This window comes from Sphaeramia orbicularis, chromosome 5 (assembly GCF_902148855.1).
Source record: "Sphaeramia orbicularis chromosome 5, fSphaOr1.1, whole genome shotgun sequence".
Taxonomy (NCBI): Eukaryota; Metazoa; Chordata; class Actinopteri; order Kurtiformes; family Apogonidae; genus Sphaeramia; species Sphaeramia orbicularis.
In genome coordinates this window covers 34,991,166-35,016,508 of record NC_043961.1, presented here as the reverse complement: position 1 = coordinate 35,016,508, position 25,343 = coordinate 34,991,166, and the positions used below count along the sequence as shown (strand labels likewise).

Genomic DNA, 25,343 nt, shown 5'->3' with positions numbered 1-25,343 from the left:
ATCTTCACTTTAGTACTTTAGCTTTCACAATTTACTAAGTCTCTGGCAAAGCTGTATTCTGACACCCACATGAACACAGGTTATGTTTACTTTGATGATTACTCCTATTCATAACGTTGCCTTCATTCATAACTGTCACACTGTCAGTAAAAGATGAACAAAATACTAAATGCTAATACTCAACTACGCTAATTTTCACTCGAAAACATTGAATTTTTTTTCCATCTGCATATATACTTGACTACATTTACTGGTGCCAGTAAAAGAAATATTATTCAATACTTTTTAAAAAGTTTGGAATTATGGAACTGCTTAGCATGGTATTACTTTATTGCTATTATGTCATTATGATTTGTATTTTTTTTTTTTTTTTTCCATCTTTACATATTGATCTTTTATGTATTTTATATTTGACAGACAACTTATAATTATTGTTGTTGTTGTTGTGTTAGTTATTTTCATGATCATGAAGTTATTCAACATTAACATTAATCCTTTCATGCATACTGGTCACTACAGTGGACAGCTATTCTACAGCCGCTCTCTTGTATGTTCATGGGTTTTGTTATTTTAGATGCATATCAGCCGACACAGTGGACGCTTATGCACAATCTCATACACTGCAATTCATGCTGTTCTTGATAAACCTGATCTGCAGTAACATGTTTTAGTGTGTCTCAATTGCTAATTGTTATTAGCCTGTAATTAACAGTTTTCTTAAACAAAAAGGTTCTTTTTTGCGAATTATCTCCATGATGTGAGTAATAATTAGTGTTAGAGTATGTTAAAATATGAGAAAATATCAGAATTACGGCATTAAAAATGTTTTTATTTCATAGTTTTCACACAGTTTATCACTTTCTGATGAGTGGTTTTAAATACATGTTTCTTTGCTTCAAAAATTAAACACATGGTGTCCAACTGAGTGGACATTTTTGTAACTCCATGAAAAATAGGTTCATAAAAATATTTCAATTGCATTGTTTTTTTCATGCCTAAAGAAGAATAAAATCACTTTAGAAAAAATATTGACTAAGGTTCTCATAATTCATGCATGAAAGGGTTAGTTAGCAAAGGATAGAATAGAATAGAATAGAATAGAATAGAATAGAATAGAATAGAATCTGATGCATGTACAAAACTCTTGGGTAAATAGCGCCCTCTGTTGTTTACATTCTGTTCAGCAGTCCAAATTAATTATGTATCTGTCTCTTTAAGAAACGCCTCAGCATGTCGCATGGCCTGATGGGTACAGAGCTCACAGCCAATCAAACTTTTGTTGTCAACGGGTTGTTATGGAGCTCGTAGCGTCAGGTTGTTTAAATCACAACAGTCTCAAACTTGGTGTGGTCGCTGCAAACAAACACAAATAAGACTGATTTTAAAACACTGTATTTGTTATAATGTCCTCCGACGACCGACTGGACGTTTTGCGAGAGCGTAATAAAGATTTACTGATCCAACTCCGGCAGCAGCAGGAGAAACTGGAACATCTGTGCGGCAGCGGTCAGAGCCGCAAGAGGGAGAGAGAGGACGACGAAGAGGAGGGGAGACAGTCTGCAGAGATGAGGACCCTGACGGACGGGGACCGGGATCCAGCCAGGGCCGCTCTCTGCAAAACTAAAGTGAAATTCACCGGTAATTAAATTGTGTACATCGTACATACAGAGCAATTACACATTCAATTCTGCCTCTTAACCAAGTTAGCTAACTAGCTAGCTAGCTAGCTAATCATCAAGCCCAATAGCCTAAATAGTGCCGTAGCAGGTAATGCTCAAACTCATTCTACGATAGATATTAGGATCTGTACATTTACTAGGGATATAAAGATCTGTACATTTACTAGGGATATTAAGATCTGTACATTTACTAGGGATATTAAGATCTGTACATTTACTAGGCTTGTGGTGGCTGGTGAAATTCTTATGCTAATTTAAGCTAAGTCCTAAAGAACTGCATATCTAAGATGTATACCCAATGCATAACGTCCGTGTATTGAAAACAATGAGACAAAAATAGTGACAAGTCGACATGAATCTTTTTTTTTTTTTTTTTTTTTTTAATGTGTAGCCAAATTTGGCAAAAGCCACATGAAATGTTTGCTGTAAATGTAATAGTAAACTGCCAGGCCACTAAAATTATGACAACATAAATTGCATTTCCTCATCTGATGCTAAAAAAGCAAACAAACCCCAATATCGAAAAGCTAATGTTCCAAAAACAGAATATCAAAACGTCTTCTTGGAGGGTTGTTGTATTGAATTTACACTGAAAGTAGTAGGTGGTCTAATAATAACTTACAAAGCTGTGAGTGAGTTGTGTCTCAGAAGTCTACTGAACAAAAACGTGATCAAGCAAATTAGAAATGGTTAAAACCTGCTCTTCCCTCTTAAAAATATGTTATATTTTCCTGAATATTTGACAGTCTAACCCACAGGAGTCAAACATGCGGCCCGGGGGCCAATTCCAGCCGACAAAAGGGTCCAATCAGGCCCGCTGGATGAATTTGTGAAAAACAAATTACACTGAAGAGATTAACAATCAGTGGTGTCAAAATCATTTTAAGTCAGGTTCCACATACAGACACATACAATCCAATTAGATTTCAAGTGGGTCAGACCAGTAAAATATTATCATTATAACCAATAAATAATGACAACCCCAAATTCTCTCTTTGTGTTTTTTGGTGTAAAAAAGTAAAATTACACGAAAATGTTTACATTACTGAACTATACTTTTACAAAAAAATGTGAATAACCTGAATAAATATGAACAAACAGAAATGTCTTAAGAAAAGTAAATGCAGTTTTACCAATATTCTCCCTGTTACTAAATGTTTTGTGTGATTGTAACGCACATGTGTAAATGATAAACTGATAAACCGAGACATAATATTGTTAAAATTGCGCTTGTTTTTCTGAAGACAATTCAAGTTATTCATGTTATTCAGATTTTTTAGGAAGCTTTGTTGATGTAAACCTGATCATAATATAATTTTACTTTTTTCACTGTTATTTTTTTACTGGTTCAGCCCACAGGAGATCAAATTGGGCTGAATGTGGCCCCTGAACTAAAATGAGTTTGACACCTCTGGTCTAACCATTTCCCACATCATACTTCTTTTAGTTACTAGATCACATGTAGGGGTGGGAATCATAGTTTAACTTGCAATACAAACTGATTTCATGATATGTTGCCCAGAAAACAATATCATGAAACACCATATATCCCAAAGTTTGTATGTAAATGAGGAAAAATATGACCCTAAAAATGCAAAGAGCAACAATTATTTTTTTAGTCAGTGTAGATTTTGACCTGTAGTGGTTGATATAAAAGGCTGATATAATAATATTTTGCAGCAACAAAAAGCTGAAGGCCAATTTACATACTGATTTCATTCATGTTTGAAATTAATTATTTGACTGAGAAACTGGAACATTGTTGAATGGAACATTTAAGTCAAATATAATAAATAATAATTAATTAGCCTAAGTAAATAACTCTGAAACACTGATTAATTGATAAAAAAAATGTGGCTGTGAAGCTATGTGAGCTATTTTATTTATTTATTTTTAGCAATTATTTTCCCTTAAAGTGATTTTTTTTCCCATTTAAAAGCCTAATAATAACAACTACTGATTACTACTGGCACTGTTTTCCACTGATATAGATGGTTTGCAACATGTCTTATCACTACTTTTTTTATCTCGAATTCACTGTTTTCTAGTGGCAGTTTTGCTTAATTTCACAACTGAGATGCATCAAAAAATGATGATACAGTCGGATAATAAAAATATATGGTGTAGGGTGTCGTAAAAGGAACTAATGTGATTCCATTATTAATATTTTGGCTCACTCATAATCATGGTTGTCAAATTCCACACAGATCTGATACAGTAAAATATGTACAATAAAACTCAAACATTACATGAAAGAACTAGAGGAAAAATTGCTTATGAGTTGTAGAAACTATGAGTATTAGCTTTTGTGCTTTAAAATGGGGTTTGCTCAGCATGGCTTTTTAGTTAATCCTATTGCGACAGATAAATCAGTTTTTTAGTGTCTCATGTATGTGGTTGAAATATGAAGAAACTGATTTATCTGTCTCTGTAAGTTTCAGCTTTTGTACTGTAGAATTGGGTTTGCTCAGTATGAGTGCTTACAGTGGTTACAGTAACAGATCAATCTGTTTGTTTGTGTCTCTACCAGATACGTGTGAGAGACTCAAAAGCATCCGGCAAAGTATTTCTACACCATCTTTGGCCTCTGATCACAGAGGGGGATCTCTGGAGCGTACAGCAGCATCAGATATTTTCAGAGACAGAAATCCTTCAGTCCATGAGAGCCTGCAGAGCATCAGGCCACCCAATGCCAAGTTCTGTCTGGTAAATCATAGTGAAACACAGGTGGGTGAAACAACCATGAATGATTTACTGAAGTTTTTCAACTGCTGGATTATAGAGCTGCATGATTTGGCAACAAATTTACACTGTTAATTGTGATTTTGTTTTGAGCCTACTTTCTTGGTTGTAAAGGAAAATGTAGAGATTTTCCAATTTGAAATGTGCATTTTTTAAAATCAAACATATAAAGTTAACCCATACAGCACAGACTGTGTTTTGTTTTATTTTTTCTCCGTTTCTACTATTAGATCACCTTAAATCCTCCTAAATCTGAACTTTTAAAGTGAAGCTTTTTGCAAATGTACAAATTCAAAAGCTGACATTTTGATCATTATCATGATTTGTTTAATTGTGCAGCTCAGTGGATTTGACCTAAAAATTGGAGCTAGGCAACTAGAACTAGAAAATAATAAACTGGAACTAGAAAATAAATAAATAAACAAATAAATAATATTAGGCAATGGCTACTGTCACAGTACTGTGGCACAAAATATTGGTTTGTCTATTGCCATAGATCAATCAAATGTTAGCATTTGTACTACAGCCAATCAGGGATACTATTACTTGAACTCATTTGCCTCTTTTTTTTTTTTTTTTTTTTTTTTTTTTTAAATACACATTAGCCTCTTGTTGCCACAGTACTGTGGTGATATGTGGTGTATACTTCAGTGCATTCTTTTGTGCATTTTGCTACCACAGTACTGTGGCAATTGATGGAAGATACAACAAATTAGTGATAGTATATAGTACAGAATAGGAATTATTTTTGTAAATACTCTATATGTTGTTTTATGCTGTTCTTTGCTGTGGAGGCTGGAGAGGGTGCCCCCCCCCCCCTTTGGAAAATCTTTAGAAACTAGAAAAGCACTCGGAGAGCGCAGACCTCCGCCAAGGCTGATCAGTGGCCCCCCCCGTGGGCCCCCCCACGCCAAGGAGGTTATGTTTTTGCCAGGGTTTGTTTGTTTGTTTGTCTGTCTGTCTGTCTGTTTGTCTGTCCGTTAGTGTGCAACATAACTCAAAAAGTTATGGACAGATTTTGATGAAATTTTCAGGGTTTGTTGGAAATGGGCCCCCCCGTGGGCCCCCCCACCCCCGATCACCACCAAAATTTAGTCATTTCTTCCTTATCCCATTTCCAACAAACCCTGAAAATTTCATCAAAATCTGTCCATAACTTTTTGAGTTATGTTGCACACTAACGGACAGACAAACAGACAGACAGACAAACCCTGGCAATTACATAACCTCCTTGGCGGAGGTAATAAAAAAGAGAGGAAAACAAAAGCTGGTTCAGTGCCTTCCACACTACAGTCCAATATGTCACTGAATGAGCTAAACATCTGCTATGTTAAAGGTTGACATATTCACCATATTATTGCCTTGGTACTTTTCAGGGTGTACATGATGATCTACAGGGTGGGGAAGCAAAATTTACAATGAACATTTAGTTGTTTTTTTCTCAGCAGGCACTACATCAATTATTTTGAAACCAAACATATATTGATGTCATAATCATACCTAACACTATTATCCATACCTTTTCAGAAACCTTTGCCCATATGAGTAATCAGGAAAGCAAATGTCAAAGAGTGTGTGATTTGCTGAATGCACTCGTCACACCAAAGGAGATTTCAAAAATAGTTGGAGTGTCCATAAAGACTGTTTAGAATGTAAAGAAGAGAATGACTATGAGCAAAACTATTACGAGAAAGTCTGGAAGATACTATTAAAGAAGAATGGGAGAAGTTGTCACCCGAATATTTGAGGAACACTTGCGCAAGTTTCAGGAAGCGTGTGAAGGCAGTTATTGAGAAAGAAGGCAGTTATTGAGAAAGAAGGAGGACACATAGAATAAAAACATTTTCTATTATGTTAATTTTTTTGTGGCAAATAAATTCTCATGACTTTCAATAAACTAATTGGTCATACACTGTCTTTCAATCCCTGCCTCAAAATATCGTATATTTTGCTTCCCCACCCTGTAGACATGATATAACGAGGGCGCTGATTGGCTCTGTGGTAATAGACAAACTGATATTTCGTGCCACACTTCTGTGTCAATAGCCACTTCGATAATGTTAATACATTTTATGAACAATACAATATTAGTTGATTTGTTTTCTGGCTATAAGAACTGAAGACAAAACAATTTAAAGATACTCTTTCTTTACTAAAACTATGTGTAACATATGACTAGAAAAACAGTTACAATTAATTTATCACAAGAAGGAAAAAGGTTGTATTTTGGGTTTTTGTTGAGCATGAAAAGCCTCCAGATGAATCATCTTGACTCTGTGATATAGGATATAGGAAGCAAAACCGGAATTAAGTCAATTAATTTAATATAATGTGCAGTCCTGCTGAAATGATTTCATTCTTTCTAATTCTAATGAGTCAGTGCTGATTACTTAATTCTCTGCGTAATTTGTTGATCTTTGTAGAAGGAGGTGGAAGATAACGACACACTTGAGGGTGATGAATGTGCAGAGATACCTTCCTCAGACCGGCATCATTTGCAGCCTTTACTTGGATACGACTGGATAGCAGGTAAGTCTTATTGCCTCCTTCTCTCAGTCTGACTCAGTCTTCTAATGGACCACTAAGACGTAATGTCTGTTCTCTATAAGGTGTTCTAGATGCTGAGGATTCCTTGATAGATCGCTCTGATGAATTCTTCAATGAACTGCACACATTTAGATCGCTCCATAAAGATGAGTGTGTCCGCAGCCCACAAGCAGAGTGAGTATTTTTCACTCGATTGCACTTGGCTGTGACTGAGCAGTCTACCTGTAAATGATGATGGCTTCAAGTATTAATTGGTTCTTTTTAATAGGTTTTGCGAGGCGAGTCTCTCAGTCTTGCCGTCGCTATCAGACAAGAGCAACCCTGACGCTAACAAGGACACTCATCAATGTAAGAAGTGTCATTTATCTAAATATTTGCCTTTCAGGACAGCTTAATATTCATTTATGTCTACTTTCTCACTTTTGTCCAGGTACTTTTTCTTATAGGATTAACAGCAGGCTGTTTCCAGTCCCACTTAACTCTAAGGAGTGCTGTCCTGTGTGCAAAAGACACAAGTCCACACACCCTCACACTACTGCTGAACCAGCTCTAATAAGGTAATAATTAAAGGTGGGATCTGAGATGTTTTCCTGGAGCATTTTTTACTGTATTCCTTGAAATCCCCTTCACACCCCGATTACAACTAATTAATTAAATGCTCTAACACAAAAATTAAAAAAATGAGTCACCTGTGGAACGGACAGGACTGAAAAAACACCATCCAATCATTTTGAGCGCCCACTCAAAATGATTGAACGGCGATATGTCTCTCAGACTCAACTGCCATTCGCCCCTCCCCCCTTCCCGCCTCTGCGTGTATCCCTCTTCCCGCCTCTGCGTGTATCCCTCTTCGAGCATGAATCGCGCGTTCCCAGAGGCTGGAAGTGCTTGTACAGGAAGCGAAGCCAGAACCTGGATATATTAGTTCTATTAGGATGGAAAGTTCACCGGCAAACTGTTTTGTCACTAACATAAATCAGTAGGAAATGTAACATTAGTCACATAGGTCTGAACTGGGGCTGTTCCGTAAGAGCGGGGGTGTTAGAGGAGACTGAATGAGGTATGCATGGATACGTGAGCCAGATGCTCAGCCGGGGCCATACTGGACCTTAGCCGGCAACGGAGCCTCAGCCTGTGTAGGAGACAGAGCTGTGGCCGGGGCCGGGCCAGACCATAGACGGCGTCGGAGCCCAAGCCGGGGCCAGAGCCGGGGACAGAGCAGAGCCTCAGCCGGCGAATTGTTGCTGCGCAGCGCTCATGAACCCTCGGGAACAAGCATTGCACATGCCAGTACTCTGGAGGCGTGGCTTTGGAGGGACGTCTGAAGAAAGGGGTTTGGACTTTTGAATTGAGTATTTTCAAAATGTAGCTTGCTCGAACCGCTTTTCTAAGATCTCATACCCCACCTTTAAGGGCTCAAATCAAAATCAAATCAAAGTTTATTTATATAGCACTTTACAACAACATAAAGAAGCCCAAAGTGCTTTACATCTAAAAGCATGATTAAAAAGTGGAGCAGAAGTGACAAATTCATGCGGCCCAGCATTTGTGGGGGGGGCATACAGCAGTGGAGGGGGTCCAGTGGATATAGGTTAGAAGTTGTGAAAATTTCCTGTAAGATCCGCAGTTTAATAGAAGAATACAATCCAGGAGTTGGACGTTGAAAGTATGTAAAGTTTCACTTTTGTTTCACGCCAGCATTAGTTGCGTTAGTTATGGACCGCACACCCATGTATGTAACTGTGCTGTGTGCGTCAGCCTAACTTGACGTTCATTGCACCACTACTTAATTATGACTGGCTGTTCTTACATCTGTCAAAACATGAACGAATGAATTCTAGTGAAATTGTGTCGAGCATGTCTCATATTTCTATTGAGGAAAAGTTATTTCGCAATATATACCGTTATCGTTTTATCGCCCAGCCCTAAGAAAATGTATATCTTATATGACATGTATGACATACAGTATATCACAATATTTTTTTTACTGCAGTGGGTAAAATTTCCCTACAAGCTCAAGACATTCAATGTATGACAACAAAACAGTGATTAAAATGCGCTAACTGAGCACATTTGATGCTGACATACTCACCACATCCATTATTACCTTTCACAGTAAAATAGTGTCATAGCACTTAGGTCTTGTCTCAAGGTTATTTTAGGCCTTAGTCATTTTAAGACTGGCCAAGAACACAACTGTAAGATTATCACTAAATTGTATCTGCGCTGTCTGATTTATTTGTTATTAGAAAAAGAAGGTTGAAACGAAAGTTTTGCTAATTCTTGCTTCGACTGACATGCTGAAAGACTTGACCCTATCCAACCCCCTCTGGCCGTTTATTTACCTGTATAATCTGCGTAATATTTGGAAAAGTTGTTCCCCGCAATGTTCTTATTCTGATTCTGGTCTGGTCTTGTTCTGGGCTCATGCTGCCGTGGTCTTTTTCGAAGCCTAGTCTCAATCCTTCACAGTCTTGATCTTATCTCAGTTTCAGAATGCTCTGTTCTCTCTAATGACTTGGTCTTGGTTGAGGTGGTCTTGACTACAACACTAGCAAAACCTGTAAACATATACACCTAGTCACAAAGTGGGTTTCACTGTGAGTCATTCTGAGCTGCTCACCGCAGAGTTACTCTGTAAAAGAACCTGTGTAGTTATGTGTACTAACGTTATGTCATTGCATTTTATTGACCAAAAGTAATGTATCCAGAAGAAACATACCAGTACAATGAATAAGTTACAGATTAAAAGATCATTGGAAATGTTTGAGTACATAAGGCAAGAAAATGTATAACAGCCCTTGCCAGTTTTAGATATAATATTGATAAGTAATACTTCATACTGTGGGTTTAAATACTACGGTGGCGTCTTAGGGCCACATACGAAAATAAACACGCTTGTCATCATGAGAATAAAGTTGAAATTTTTCAAGAATAAAGTCATAATATAATGAGAATAAAGTCGTAGTTTTCAAAAAAAAAACCAAAAACCCTCATTATTTAACAAAAATAATGTTGTACTGTTATGAGATTAAAGTTGTAATTTTTTGAAAATGAATTCAACAGAGTTTCCAGTTACAAGCAGCAACTTTCACTTCTGTTGGACAGGACAAACCCCAAATGAAAGTATAACATAATATAAATAAAATGTTCCAAGTTCTCCATTATGCGACAAGTGGGTACGACTTTATTCTCATGAATTATATTTTTCCCACTTGTTTGTATTCTTGTAATATTATGGCTTTATTCTCAAAATATTGCGACTTTAATCTCATAGAAGTACAACATTATTTTTGTTAAATGAGTTTTTTAAAACTACAACTTTATTGTCATTATATTATGACTTTATTCTCAAAATATTACAACTTTATTCGCGTAGTGACAGTTTTTTATTTTCTTATGGGACCCTAATATGCCGTTGTAAAATACAGTCACTATCCCAGCAACATTAATACATACAGTCTGTGATGCAATGTATCATGGGTATTTTCTTTTGTCCTCAAATGTCCTTAATATGGATGTTCATTTGTGAGAGCCATAGGAAAGAGCACGAAAAGTGAAATTTTATCATCAATATCATGCTACCCGACCATTTCAAAGTGATGCACCTAATATTTGCCACATAGTGACTGAGCATAGCATGTATGTGGAACAAGTTGCGATACATTGCATAAACCTGATGTATTCCACTAGTTTAAAGACAACAGTATTTTTTCATCTTTTCAATGTTTTCATTTCAACAAAATGAAAGTATTTTTTGTTTAATTTGTAAGGGTCAGCATTCCTCGCTCCACTCTCTTGCCTCCGTACAAGTACAAAGCTCATCGGCGTTGCAGTTTTGACCCGTCTGATAGTTTGGGTTTGCCTTCGGTGAGTACGCCTGTAAATGACAAAGGCCTCTGCATGATAATTCTTGATTTTCAAAGAAGCTGTCTTGCCGTATTATCATGTAATCCGTTCACGCTGGGCCAAAACCTCAATGTTTTATTAATGCATCATACGGCTCCTTCATCTTCTTTTTTTTTTATCGCTGTCTTTTCTCTTCTGTAGCACTGTCTGTCAGGCTGGTCAAACACAGGTCAGAGCCTCCTGACACCACAAAGTAGCCTTGATCTGCGGAGTAATCTGAATATCAAACACAGCACTGAGTCACCGAACAAGGAACTAGAGGTGAGACACTATAGACCTTTAAATATACGTCAAACTGCACAGCTGAGTTTAATAAAATTTGAATAAAAACCATCACAAAGGTAGTGAAGGCAGCTTAGATGTGAATGATGTGTCCTGTTAGAATATGTGTTTCTCTTTAACAATTGTTTGATTTTTTTTTTTTTATCAGGATCTCTCTGCTCCCAAAGGGTCTAGTCGCCTGAAGCCTGACCAGATCCCACATGTGTCACTCCTGGCTCGACACCACTTCCAACACTTGTCTCCCAAAAGGAAAACTGGAACAACATCCCACCCTGTAACCTGACAGTTGTTTATTTTATGATAATCGCTGTAGTTTCCATATGTCATTTCATCACCACCCAACATGATTCCTCTCTTTGTTGAAGTTTTGGTATTTTTTACAGCAGTGATGATTTTCCATTACATTTGCTAAATTACTATTTTTCAACATTAAATAAACAGGTTGTCATATAGAAAACAAAGCGAGCCTCAACATTTATTAGTGCCTGACCTTAAATTTTAGAAAGTGTAATTAATGCAGGGACTCATTTAATGCAAATAAGAACGTACCATCTGTCAACAGAAGCTCCGTGTCATTTGTTTTCTGATTTACAATTCGCATGTGAGTGTCAGCAGCCCTGTGGAAGTGAGGAAAGATCATAATGTTGCACCACAGTGGAAAGATATTTGACAAATCGAGGGAGTCTTTTTAGAATTGCATACAGAAAGCTAAATTTGTGGTTGCTTTTCGAATTTCACAACATAAAGGATGTCTTTTTGAGTCATATCTGTTGCACAGACACCCTTTTGGGTTTCCCTTTCCATTTGTTTGCTTTGGCTCCAGGTTTATGCATACTTCTGTTTTTGACTTCCTTTGTTACTTCCTTACTTTAGGACTGAGAGCAATTCTGTGACAAGTTGAGAATGATACTGTACATCGACTGCAATTCACAGGAAACCACAACTGCCTATACATTTAGTCAGACTGTATTCATCACACCTCTGCCTATTGAGTTTTCTGTTTGACATTAGTGTTTGAGTGGCAGTAGTTGGGCACATAAGCTTAAGATAAAAAAAATCTAATTTTATTTATATAATGCCAAGTCATAACAGAAGTTATCACGTGACACTTTACATATAGAGCCGGTTGGAACCAGACGCTCAATCCAACTTGTCTTTTGTCAGGATTTAGTTCAGTAGCAACTTCTCTAAAGGTCATGTCTGATTTTTGTGGTAATGATGTGTGTTCAAGTTACACTAAACAGGCTAACCAAAGTGTTAATAAGGTGTAAAATGACGGTTTGTAATCTTACATTTCACGTAACCACAAGCAAACCTTTTAGTCAGTTAAAGGAGGTGTGTCATATTCATTTTAGTTCAGGGGCCACATACAGCCCAATGTGACCTCAAGTGGGCCGGACCAGTAAAGTTAAAGAAAAATAGTCTATAAATATTGACAATTCCAAATTTTTGTCTTTGTTTTAGTGCAAAAAAGAAAAATTAAATTATGAAAATGTTCAAATGTACATGTACAAATGTTCCTTTCGCAAAAAATAATGAATCACCTGAAACTTCTTTAGGAAAATGCAATTTTAACAATATTATGCATCAACTTATCATTCCTATATGTGCATTACAGATGATAGTGGATCTACAAATACACAAAACATTTACTAACAGGCATATTGTTAAAATTTTGCAGTTTGGAATTTGGAGTTGTCATTATTTACAGGTTATTCTGCTATTATTTTACTGGTGTGACCCACTTCTGAGCAAATTGGGCTAAAATGAGTTTGACACCATTGGAACATTTGTTTGATACCTGTGAGTCACAGGAAACCGTGATCGTAAGAACCATGACCGAAAGATCCATTTGGTGATGAAGTACTTGAATGATATTTTTTTATTTTACTCAATAGTACTTGTGTGATGCAAGTTTTTCATTTCACTGATGCAACTTTGTCTCAAATTCCAAACATCTGCCTGATAGATCTTCATCAATAAACTTATGTACTCCAGTGACAATTCATAAATCAGTAAGTGATAGATGAGGATGTTAACTTTAAAATGAGGTTGTTAGGGATGATACCAGTATTAACCCATAAAGACCCAAACATCCATGATCGTCCAGAACTATGTACTGATATAAAATGTTTAATACCTGTTAATTCACTAATCCTATCAATACATGTAAATAATTGGTTTAAAATGCAATTTGTCATCTTTTCATGGTCATCAGATATGACCCATTCGGACGTTCAGAGGCTCCACAGTTACTGTGGAAACACCATTATCTACAACATTGATTCACCAGTAAAACCCACGGAGTTGGATCAATGACAGTGGATGGACGCGGATGGTTTATGTTCAGTTAATGATATATTTTGCTGAAAAAGTCACTTAATCTTCCATTTTATCTGTTTTTGATATAATAACCTTTGAATTTATTCTGAGATTTTATCAACATCTACATCAGGGGTGTCAAGCTCATTTAGTTCAGGGGCTACATTTAGCCCAAATTGAACTCAAGTGGGCCGGACCAATAAAATAATAACAGTGAAAAAAGTTAAATTATGTTATGATCAGGTTTACATCTATAAAGTTTCCTTAAAAATCTAAATAACATTAACGACTTGAATTGTCTTAAGAAAAACAAGTGCAATTTTAACAATATTATGCCTCGGTTTCTCAGTTTATCATTTACACATGTGCATTACAATCGCACAAAACATTTAGTAACAGGCAGAATATTGGTAAAATTGTATTTGCTTTTCTTAAGACGTTTCTGTTTGTTCATATTTGTTCAGGTTATTCACTTTTTTTTTTTTTTTTTTTATAAAAGTATAGTTTGGTAATGTAAATATTTTCATGTAATTTTACTTTTTTGCACCAAAAAACAAAGAGAAAATTTGGGGTTGTCATTATTTATGGGTTATTATGATAATATTTTACTGGTCTGACCCACTTGAAATCTAATTGGTCTATATGAGTCTGTATGTCAATTGATTGTTAATATCTTCTAACGGGCCTCCCAGCTTGTGTTGTCCAACCACTACAGATGGTCCAGAATGCAGCAGCGTGTCTGGTCTTCAATCAGCCTAAAAGGGCACATGTCACCCCCTTACTCATTGAGTTACACTGGCTACCCATAGCTGCCCGCATCAAATTCAAATCTTTAATCCTAGCCTACAAAATTCTCAGTGGGTCTGCTCCTGTCTATTTAGGTGCACTAATAAAAGCTTATGTCGCCCCACGACCACTCCGCTCATCTGGGGAACGTAGTCTGGTGGTCCCCAGACCTTGTACAAGACAATCCAGGCTCTTTTCATGGGTCGTTCCACGTTGGTGGAACGCTCTACCAAGTGCTACAAGGACAGAGTCATCCCTGCCTATCTTCAAGAAGCTCCTGAAGACCCAACTCTTCCGAGAGCACCTCCTGCCCTAGCACTTTCAAACATTCCATTTTAAATATTCTAATAAGGTTTTTCCCAGGACAACCACAGATTCTTTCACGATTATCTCTGGACCTGCTGTGGTGGTCCGGCCTCTTCCCTGCCCTCATCATCACCACTCACTTATCCTCAACCGCCTCCATGTGTCTCCCCCCACTCCCCCCTTCTCCCCCTCTCCCCCAGTCTCTATCTCTATCGCTCTCTCTTTTTCCCCTTCTCTACTCTCTCTCTTTAACCCCAACTGGTCGAGGCAGACGGCCATCCTCCAGGAGTCTGGGTCTGCTCGAGGTTTCTGCTGTTAAAGGGAAGTTTTTCCTCGCCACTGTCACCAGTCACAAGTGTTTGCTCCAGGAGGATTCTGTTGGGTTTCTGTAGAATTGACTTAGAGTCTGGTTTTGACCAACTCTATATATAAAATGTCAAGAGATAACTTTTTTGTGATCTGGCGCTATATAAATAAAATTTGATTGATTGAGTGATTTAATTGGTTTTCCCCTATAAGTCGCTTTGGAAAAAAGCGTCTGCCAAATGCGTAAACATAAACATAAACATCTTCAGTGTAAGTTTTGCATATCACAAATTCATCCTGCGGGCCAGATTGAACCCTTTGGCAGGCCAGATTTGGACCCCGGGCCGCATGTTTGACACCTGTGATCTACATGGTCAATAAATGAAATATAGAAAAATACCTGATTTTTATTGGAAAAATGCAAAATAAAGTGGATAATATTACAGTTAACAGTGATAAATCACTTAAGAAAGGGCAAATATAGAAAAAAATTAATTTGCAAATTGCCACAAAAGTCGCACTGGGTTTTAGTTAAATGAGTTTTCCTTCATTTCACCAGTCAGTGTTTTTCATGTGCGGCACAGAAATCGATTTCAGTGGTTGAAACTTTCTGTGGACTGAAGAGCAACAGTGTGAGAACTACATCTGCCCTCAGTCTTTTCAGAGGTGCATTGTCATTCTAGTAATACAGAGATACACAGGTTGATTATGTAGGTCTGCACTGCGCTGCTCTAAAACCTGAAAGTCCATATCAATCTGTGGCAAGTTTCAGAGCACATTGAACTTAGAGTTTAAAGCTGTACTCAGGAAATTACTCAGCACAGTTGTAGTAAATAGGCTACATCTAAAAATGCTGGAGTCACTCAAAAAAAGGTTTCACTTCCATCTGTCACACTTGACTCCTTAGATGGATGATTAACCTTTATATTCACGACAAAAAACACATAATTCTGCAGCATGTAACTTAGACTTCACCCTGACAGACAAAACTGATAAGACTACAATGGACAATAGAGCTACTAGTGTTCCTCTAAAGCACCAGAGAAATGTTAAGAATGTGGGAGGGGAAACTTTTGGGTGAAATGTCAGTCTTGTACAGGAACAAACAAAGCAGAGCATATGTGTATTAAACAGGCACCACCTCAGCATGGGCTTCATGGTTAATTTGTAAAATAGTACATTTTGACCACAGAGAAGTTGTCAGTACAAGATAAAGGTAAATGTTTTACCTCAGAGTAGGAGGTGAATGAGATGTTAAAGGACGTTCACTTTGCTGAATGACACTTCAGTAATGCCAAATAAAAGCTACATAACACTTGGGAGAGAGAGAACAAAGATTCTTTTTTGAAATATTTTATTGAGTTTTATATATATATATTTATATATACAGGGTGGGGAAGCAAAATTTACAATATTTTGAGGCAGGGATTGAAAGACAGTGTATGACCAATTAGTTTATTGAAAGTCATGAGAATTTATTTGCCACAAGAAAATTTACATAATAGAAAATGTTTTTATTCTGTGTGTCCTCCTTCTTTCTCAATAACTGCCTTCACACGCTTCCTGAAACTTGCACAAGTGCTCCTCAGATATTCGGGTGACAACTTCTCCCATTCTTCTTTAATAGTATCTTCCAGACTTTCTCGTAATAGTTTTGCTCATAGTCATTCTCTTCTTTACATTCTAAACAGTCTTTATGGACACTCCAACTATTTTTGAAATCTCCTTTGGTGTGACGAGTGCATTCAGCAAATCACACACTCTTTGACGTTTGCTTTCCTGATTACTCATATGGGCAAAAGTTTCTGAAAAGGTATGGATAATAGTGTTAGATATGATTATGACATCAACATATGTTTGGTTTCAAAATAATTGACGTAGTGCCTGCTGAGAAAAAACAACTAAATGTTCATTGTAAATTTTGCTTCCCCACCCTGTATATATTTGAGTTTTATGTATACAAACAGATCAACCCACCAACAGTATAGAGACATAACAAAAGGCAAGGTGAAAAGGATTATAACCTTCTTACACACACACAGAAAAAAGTCAGTGTGTAAGGTCAATACAATAGACTACATTAAGTACTTGGTGTAACAGATGTACCAATATGGTCTAAACATGGCTGCCAATTTTTCAAAAAGGTGTTATTGTGGTGTTTTCTGTGACAATAAGTGATTTTGTCCAGGGGGGTGCAACTATTCATCTCAAAAGACCACCTGTCAATATGAAGAGACACCACAATGCTCTTGTTGGCCACACATAGAGCCAAATATTCTTTAAATAAAACCACTCACAGTGACATATGACACATTCAGTACTGAAAAGCCACAAAATCCTGTTACAGCACTGACACAAGCACTGTAAGTGAAAATGATAATAGAGCTTTTAACCTGATATTTAGGTATATAAACATTCAGACAAATAAAAATCAATACATTCTTTTCTCATCTATTTTACTTTAAAGTTTAAACACATTCCACCAAATCATATCAAATCAAACAAAAGGCAACAAAAATGATTAATTCATCCTGACATTTAATTTTTCTATATGCTATGGAAAGATGACAAGACAGAGGTTTTACATTTGTTTTAATATACTGTATATTTATGTGACACAGTAACTCTTCGACATACCACAGAAGTACAGCGTCAGCTTTCGGTTTGATCTAAGTCTGGTGTAACCTACCGGTTCTTCACCTCACTCTGATGAATGTGGGCTACTGCCTGGCTGCTTATTTCCTTCCTACAAACACATAGCACAATTCAAGGAAATCACTCCGGTTTGCTCAGACGGCTGGTTTCTAATATGAACAGTACCCTGCACAGTACACTGGTGGCTTTATCCTCCGCACTCTAAACTCTGCTTTAAAGAGGTGATGACGTGCATACTCGTACTGCTGGTTTTGCTGAGCACACAAGCAACCAAGGTAGGCTTTATGTTTGTCTGTTTTTCTGTCAAGAACAATATATCTGTGTATGTGCAGTATATCTCCATCAGAGACTCATGTGTCCGAATTCCTCCGTTGATCACTATCTCTAATTTAGATGAATTCCACGGTGAGATAAAATAAACACTGCAGGTTTTAAGTTATTTCAATGATAACTTACAGACTGTTAAATGATGTTTGTGTCCTTAGATGCATTTTGAAGCATAAGCATTATTTCTATATAGTCTGTTCAACTTTGTTAACAATAAGACAGCCTAAAAGACTTTAGGATTTCTGCCTCACTGTGACTTTTGCAGTCATGTGTTTCAGCAGAAAGTCTTGCTGTAAAAATAGGTGAGGTGTGGCAGCCCGTATGATTATTTGGTTTCATTTGGATGGCATCTATTGCAGTTTAGGATTGAATCTGAAGTAATGTGGCAACACTTTTTACATTGTTGTTAAAGATGAGGAGTTTGTTTAAGCATGCAGCCAAGAGAAAGTGGAAAACACTGAATGTTCTCTTCCCTGAACTGTCAGGAATTAATAAGAAGAAGCTTTGCAGAGGTTTATCTTCACTGTCATGCTGCAGGTTATCGGTGGTCACAAAGAAAAAAAAAAAAAAAAAAACTGTCTGTGCTTTTGAACCAAAGGCTTCTTGCTTGCCGCCTCTGTTTCCTGTAATATGAGAAACACGCTGCTGCCGTCAGCATATTCTAACTTTTGCCTGTCATTGGATAAGTTTCATTTCTTGAGCACAGGACAGGTGTAGGAACGACGAGTGTACAATACTGTTACTAGTAGGTGATTTTTCTGTTTGTGTTCATGCACGAGACTAACAGAGTGTACGTGAGTTACTGCACACATGCACTGTGGAACCCAAATACCACATATTTTGGAGGTCCCCATAGAAAGGGAAGGTAAAGGTGAAAAGTCCCACCTACAAAGTTAGAACAAAAGCTGTCTGTCTGACCATGCTGCAGCTAGGAGGGGAAGTAGAGGGCCTGTGTGGGTGGTCAGGTACTATTCAAACTCCTGTTTAATGAGGGGAGGGTAACCAGTCAGCCAATGACTAAACTGTTGATTTGACTGATTAATTAATGAAGATTTTACATAATGGGTTCAACACAGAGCAGCGACATTTCAGGGAAAAACGTCTGGCAGACACAAAAGTGGGCTGTCAAAACTTTCCACACATGTAATTTCTGAAGTATTTAATTTACCTATAAGCTCAAAGCCCCCAGTAGTCTTTATTCAGCTCTTCATTTGCATAGCAGGGGATGAGTAGCTCTAGTAATGTTGTTTTCCCAATAGGTGTGCTCGCTGCCCTCTGTAGCAGACTCAGATGGAAACTGTGAGGATACAAAATATCGACCAGATGGTTCTAATCTGTGCTGCAACAAGTGTCCCCCTGGTATGTAAGAACTGCACTTACATCTGTGTAAACATATATACTTCATACATATTTCTTTTCTTTTTTTCTGTGAGGACAGAACCTGAATTTCCCTCAGAGTGTCGATAAAGTCAATCTAAATCTGAATTACCGCCTAATGAACAGCACAGATTTCCTAATTATCGTTAAATTAATACTCTTGTACGTACTGAGTGGAATAAAAGACACAATGCTTTGATAACACCAGTGTGGAAACATGCTGACAAAAATTTGGGTGTGGAGGTGTGAAAGAAGACAACAACACCTACGGACTACTAGCAGAGGACATTTATCAGCTTCTTGTTTTTATTCTAAACATAAAGCAGCTCTGTGGTTACAATAGGCCAATACAACCCACAAACACACTAATACATGAGAAAAATGTATTAACGTAAAGTGATATCATAAAATGGGCTTGGCCTGGACAGTGAATATTATAAATGATCACTGTCTATAATTTAGAAAAATAATAAAAACATAGAAAAATAAATGTTATTATTTTTCTACTGTATAATCTATATTCACCTTCCAAGGGACCTTATGATATTTCATTAGTTGTGATCATTTTGTCATTATCACCTAGCATGTTTTCACTGAAATTTCACCTTTAAGCCATTTCTAGAAAAAACATTTTTCTTATACAGTAATCAAATATTAGCATCCTCGTATTAATATTAACATCAAGTAAGCTAACATAGTGCACAAACTGAAATAATGGATGCCAAACATGGTAAAAAGATTTTTTTATAGTAATTAATATAAAAATGTATGCCACCTACCTTCCTCTCTCCTCTTCAATCTCGTTAATTATTCTGCTTCTTACTTCCCCTCTGAGGCTGGAGTCAATTTCCTTGCGACTATTTTTAAGCTGTAAAAGCTACACTCACAAAATTCTGGTCATTACCATCAGAGTTACAAAACTACAGTCGTAATTGGATTATTAAAATGTCTTTTTTTTTTTTTTTTTTTTTTTACTTGTCTTGTCCAGCATCCTTAAAAATGTCCAACTATCAGCTGCAAATATTTACTCATATATGTCTTTCTTTGAGTTATTTATTTATTTATTTATTTTTTGCTTGCACGATTAAGAAACACATAAGTAAAAGATTATATGTGTATTTGTATGCGTGTATGTGTAGTTGTATGCTGTGTGTATATGCATAAACGTATGTACATATGTATGTGTATACGGATGTATGTGTGTGTGCGTGTGTGTGAATAGATATATAAATATGAAAGAGTAATGTAAAAGGAAGAGGGAGATAAATATATATTAATAATACTTTATGGAAAGGGGGTGGGATTAAATGAGTTGCACTTCTTCCCACCCCTTTTCAGGCATGTAAATGAAACTATTGTGCTGTTCCTCTGTATAAGACTGTCTCGATTGTTGATTTTTATATTATTATTTATGTTTTGCTTGTTCAGATATATGTTAAATTTCATTGCACGTTCGGAATAAATCACTAAATCACAAATCACAAATCACATATAAGCTTCAATTCTGTTTCCTGCAAGCAGCTGTTGCACCATTTTTAGAAACCATAAAGCTTTGTTGTTTTGTTGTGTGCTGTCAAATAAAATGTCTGACATATATTCTTCTATTTATAATCACAGGAGAACGACTCGTAACACACTGCAGTGAAACTCATGAGCGTGTTTGTGAACCATGTGCATCAGGACAGTATATGGAGCACATGAACTACAATCAAAACTGCCTCAAATGTGTAACATGCAAAGAACGTCAGTAGCTGCACATTACATGTTACTATTTATTTATTGTTGTTGATATTTTTTAACACATAAATTGTGTTTACACTCAGACAAAGGCCTGAAGTACGCGCGGAACTGTTCCCCTACCACCAGTTCAAAGTGCATCTGCCAGACGGGGAAGTACTGTATCGTAGGATTTAAAGACCCCTACTGTAGCGAATGTGTGAAGTACAAAGTTTGCAAAGTTGGCTATGGAGTGTCTGTGCCAGGTATGACACCAGCTTCTTTCCAGTAATTCTTACAAACATGTGTAAGACATAGAACTATACGTATTTTATGTTAAACTGATGTTAAAGTTATAAATAAAATGAAAGGGTAGATGTCTTGAGGTGAGTGTTTTATATTGCGAACTGCAATGCATTCAATCTGTTACATACAGTATGTAGTTTGATAAAATATGATGCCTTTATGTGTCATTCACAGGGACAGCAGACTCAAATGTAAAGTGTGAACGATGCCCCGACGGGACTTTCTCTGACACAGTCTCCTTCAAAGACGCCTGCAAACCTCATACAAAGTGAGCACAGTCACATCTGGAAACAGCCGCTTTCTCAAGGCTAGATCTGTGACCTCTTTCTTTGTTTTTCTTCAGCTGTAACGGGAGGGCTGTCGTTACAAAAGGCAACGCTACCTCAGATACTGTGTGTGAACCTGGATCCACAGCGCTGCCGCAGATGTCAACAGAAAAGCTCAACATGAACACTGTGTTGACAAGTGCAGGTCCATTGAAGACAATGGTCCCAGTGACATCAGTGTCTCAACATACATCAGCAGAGTCCATACTGCCCTCCAGTCGGTCTGTAGAGACAGAATTTGCCAATCCAACAAAAAGCCAGCCACAAAACACAGGACCTGGCGGAACACTGGGTATGTTACTGGATTTGTATTGTATTGTATTTGTATCATATTTATCAGGAAGCTGTTAGTGCTAATCAGTGACTTGTGTATGTTTACCTCCAAATTAGCTGCAGCAATTGGCGGTGTCATTGGATTCATTTTGCTGTTCATCATAATTATCATCACGGTGATCCTTTGTAAACCAGCCTGGAAGAAAGGTAAAAGAAAAAAAAAAGAATTGATCGTGAAGTTATCTTGAGGAAATTCTTTAATTTAATTGTAAGGAAAGATAATTAACCTATTTTAGCATCAAACTATAGCAATATTTTCATTATCTTACGCATCTTGCTGCATTTTGCCTCTGCTGTTTCTCCCAGATGCAGAAATAGTCCATCCTAAAGTTGATGCAAATGGAAATTGCGAGAGTGGTGATAAAGTGAGTTTTTGGCAGCTCGACTGACATGCTTTTGTGCCCAAACAAGATACTGATGATTAAACATTATTTTCTTTCTATGGCAGGTCAGTGAGTGTTATCCGGAGGAAACTCAGCTCTTGTCATTCAAAGTTATGTCACCAGAACAACAATGTCTACTGGAAAAAGGGGAAGCTTGCAGTGACCACAGTCAGAACAGCAATTCTGACACTTTAACCCAAATAGAGGGCTGCAGCAGCCACGAGTCCATTGGCCCTTTGCAGTCAACGTTACCCCTTCACAATCCTCAATCTATTCTGTCTGAGCCGATGACGTTACAGTCCACCGTAGGTCACGCCATCCCTCAGCCCAGTATGGCCACACAGTCCTCCTCTCAGCCCACCAGCCCCCAAATAATCAGCCCAATGACCACGAGTCCACACGTCAACGTCAACATCACTTTCCACATTGGAAATGGAACATGTGGAAGTCCATCTGTGATGCCCACAGATCTGATGCAGGTAGACCCTAAGATTTCCTATGGAGAGGAAGAGGAGAGCATTAGTATCCCACAGCAAGAAGCTGGGAAGCATTCACAGATGTCAGTGGAGGAAAGTTTAAGTTGCAGTACATGAAGACTAATCCAATGGACACGAGAATACGGTTTTCCATCTTTCGTGATTCAACATAGCAGAGAATTACTGGTTAAAGTAGTTAACAAACTGCTTCTTTGTGTGATTTTTTTTAAACACGCGCAAACTTCTGTTTTCATATTAACAATTTATTATCAGATAAAATCAATTAAATTTTACTCATTTCGCCACAATCATAAGTTTGGCTCAAGGGATAAAATATGTGCAATACGTTACCATACTATAACCTTCTAACCTTTTTAGGAAAAATAAAAATACCAAAGTATCACTGACAGAGAAAAAAATTAAGATATGTCATGATGAGCAACAGAGGAGGGATAACTCTTTCATTATGGACAGATACACAAGACCAAAAATATACTTAGCAGTATTCACCGTTAAACAAGAAAAAGATACAGTTACAAGTAGGATTACAAATACTGCATACTGCAGAACAAATATATATTTTTGTATATATGTATATAACGTGTATGATACTGTAAATAAAGATGACATGTTTATTTCACTCAGTAATGTGGTCATGTATTTGTTAAATGTCTCTGAGCCGTGGGCCATCATCACTTAGATATACAACAAATGTTGAAAAAGATAAGATGAAATGACAAGAGTGCACTTTATTTTAAGGACTTATAAAGTATGTTTTACTGAGCTGCATATGGAATAGTAAAGAGTCTGTATGCACTCAATTATATTGTAACACTGGAGTTCATGAATGGTGACATTTGAGAAAAAACATAGGTATATTTCAGGTCTGCAACAGGTTTAAATTAAAGGGTTACTCAAACGATTTCTACTAAACTGAGGGTGTTTACATTTTATTTAGGGAGTTTTGGAAATTATTTCCATCTGAGCCTCAGCTAACAAACAGCAGGACATCTGTATTGCTTTTCTAGGGCTTCGGCAACATTATGTATAACTAAAGTACCATTAATTAACACAGCATGCATATTTTACACCATACATTGACCTGTGACCTGCACACTGACCTGTGATGCTCTCATTATTCTTACATACTAACCCCAATTAGTTGAATGCATGGTTAAAATATGTGTATCACCCATTGCATACTTGTTCTCTGCATGTACTAGGAGGACTAGGATCCAGATCAACCATTAAATCCCTGTTCTCCACGTGCACTGGGAGGACTGGGGCGTTTTCTGCGGACACTGCTGACCCCTGCTGGATTACAGCTAGCACTACAGCCTTTGACAGCCACTCTCGTTCAACCAGTAAAAACGTTGAGTCAGCAGTGACAGTGTAATCAGTTGTCGATTTGAACACTTATTTAAACGTAAAACTGCATCATAAACAGCATAATTTGTACTTAGCACATTCTGGTGTGTTTGTTTGTTGTAAATAAGGTAGCTAAGCACCGATGCTAATGGTTGGAGAGTGAGGGAAAAGGAAGTCTGAACCACTGCGTCATTATTAGGGGTGTTAAAAACAATTTTGATTTTTTTCGTTGAGCTTCCCCTCCCCCTATGTATCATGTAATATTCTGAGTAAATAAAAATAAAGTAGGATTCCTCTGATAATATACTCACCGATAAATTGTGGTTATGGTGTGATTATCTTAGCTTGGTACAACCCCTTTGGTGCTCAGAGATGGTACGGTCTGTTGCCGCTGTGTTTCTCTCCTTCCTGAAAGACACTTGCATTGGATTGAAGCCGCTGATGTTGCTGTGAGGACCTGTTAAGTAGGTACCCTTTTTCTCCTTTTTCTCCGGTTTTGTATTTATGAATTGTCACATAAATATATAGATATATTTAACATGCAAGCGCGGAAAACAGCCTTTTAATGTGTTGCTCATTAACTTAGTCTTTATCTCTTTTTTCTGTCCCCTCACATCCTCGCGCTGTGGTTGGTTGGTGGTGTCGTGGTCCTGGTCGGTTATGTTTACAAATCCAGCTAGCAAGAAAGCCAATTAAATGGCATTCATGCTGAGACACAGCACGGATACCGGACACGACACTTTGAATTAGATTGTAAAGATTTAAAAGCCTTGTCCCTGGAGCTGAAACTCTCCTCATAAGGAAATTGTCCAGGAAGCTTCATAGTTACTGTGAGGAAGCAAGACAGCAGCGGAGATAACACTGCTGCAGGTGTTTCCCTGTTTTCCTGTTGGTTGTTGGCAGATAACTGTGGATATGAGCAAATCCTTCAGATTTAGGGGAAAAAAACGAGTGTAATTATGGGGATAAGTAAGCAACATATAGTGAGGGAGAGGACAGGGTGATGGAGAAATAACCAGTTGAATGAAGTGGACAGACAAACATAAAGAAATGCTTCTAAAATTATTGCTAATTCATAGAGCAACAAAGGTTATTTAATGATCATCAGTTAAATATGTAAAAGCACACACTCTTATTACCTTGTTTTGTTATTTGTATGTGGTATATTTGTTTCTTTACTTTGTATTTGAGGGTTTG

The 25,343-nt window shown here is 37.2% G+C and overlaps 3 protein-coding genes and 1 long non-coding RNA gene across 9 annotated transcripts in view; 3 read left to right on the top strand and 1 right to left on the bottom strand.

The window, feature by feature from the left end:
• Positions 1–1,280: 1,280 nt before the first annotated feature.
• miip (migration and invasion inhibitory protein) lies at positions 1,281–12,142 on the top strand. Of its 3 annotated transcripts, XM_030134119.1 has the most exons (10): positions 1,281–1,638; positions 4,210–4,406; positions 6,845–6,950; positions 7,031–7,142; positions 7,237–7,316; positions 7,399–7,525; positions 10,742–10,838; positions 11,019–11,138; positions 11,308–11,459; positions 11,490–12,142. In XM_030134119.1, the coding sequence occupies exons 1-9, from the start codon at positions 1,404–1,406 to the stop codon at positions 11,440–11,442; spliced, it is 1,209 nt and encodes a 402-aa protein (XP_029989979.1). In that variant the 5' UTR covers positions 1,281–1,403; the 3' UTR covers positions 11,443–11,459; positions 11,490–12,142. The 3 variants fall into 3 exon arrangements, with proteins under 3 accessions (XP_029989979.1, XP_029989980.1, XP_029989978.1); XM_030134120.1 differs by having other exon boundaries at positions 6,848–6,950; positions 11,308–12,141; XM_030134118.1 differs by having other exon boundaries at positions 11,308–12,139.
• On the bottom strand, positions 5,689–8,890 carry LOC115419389 (uncharacterized). The gene is made up of 3 exons (XR_003935432.1): positions 8,752–8,890; positions 8,090–8,094; positions 5,689–5,700 (listed from the first exon to the last, which is right to left on the bottom strand). It is a non-coding gene; the product is annotated as an uncharacterized LOC115419389 (long non-coding RNA).
• Positions 12,143–17,611: 5,469 nt separating the features above from the next.
• On the top strand, positions 17,612–23,001 carry tnfrsf1b (tumor necrosis factor receptor superfamily, member 1B). Its single transcript, XM_030134106.1, has 9 exons — positions 17,612–17,809; positions 19,121–19,220; positions 20,856–20,981; positions 21,062–21,220; positions 21,435–21,528; positions 21,604–21,878; positions 21,977–22,066; positions 22,226–22,284; positions 22,368–23,001. Exons 1-9 carry the CDS (start codon positions 17,759–17,761, stop codon positions 22,893–22,895), a joined length of 1,482 nt encoding a protein of 493 aa, XP_029989966.1. The 5' UTR covers positions 17,612–17,758; the 3' UTR covers positions 22,896–23,001.
• Positions 23,002–24,508: 1,507 nt separating this feature from the next.
• trim62.1 (tripartite motif containing 62, tandem duplicate 1) overlaps positions 24,509–25,343 on the top strand; it is a 35,739-nt gene continuing 34,904 nt past the window's right edge. For 2 of the 4 annotated variants that reach the window (XM_030134109.1, XM_030134110.1), the window contains exon 1: positions 24,509–24,610. The gene's annotated coding sequence lies outside the window, so the exon portion shown is untranslated. Of the gene's footprint in view, positions 24,615–25,343 lie in introns of all 4 variants that reach the window. The other 2 variants (XM_030134107.1, XM_030134108.1) reach the window with 2 other exon arrangements.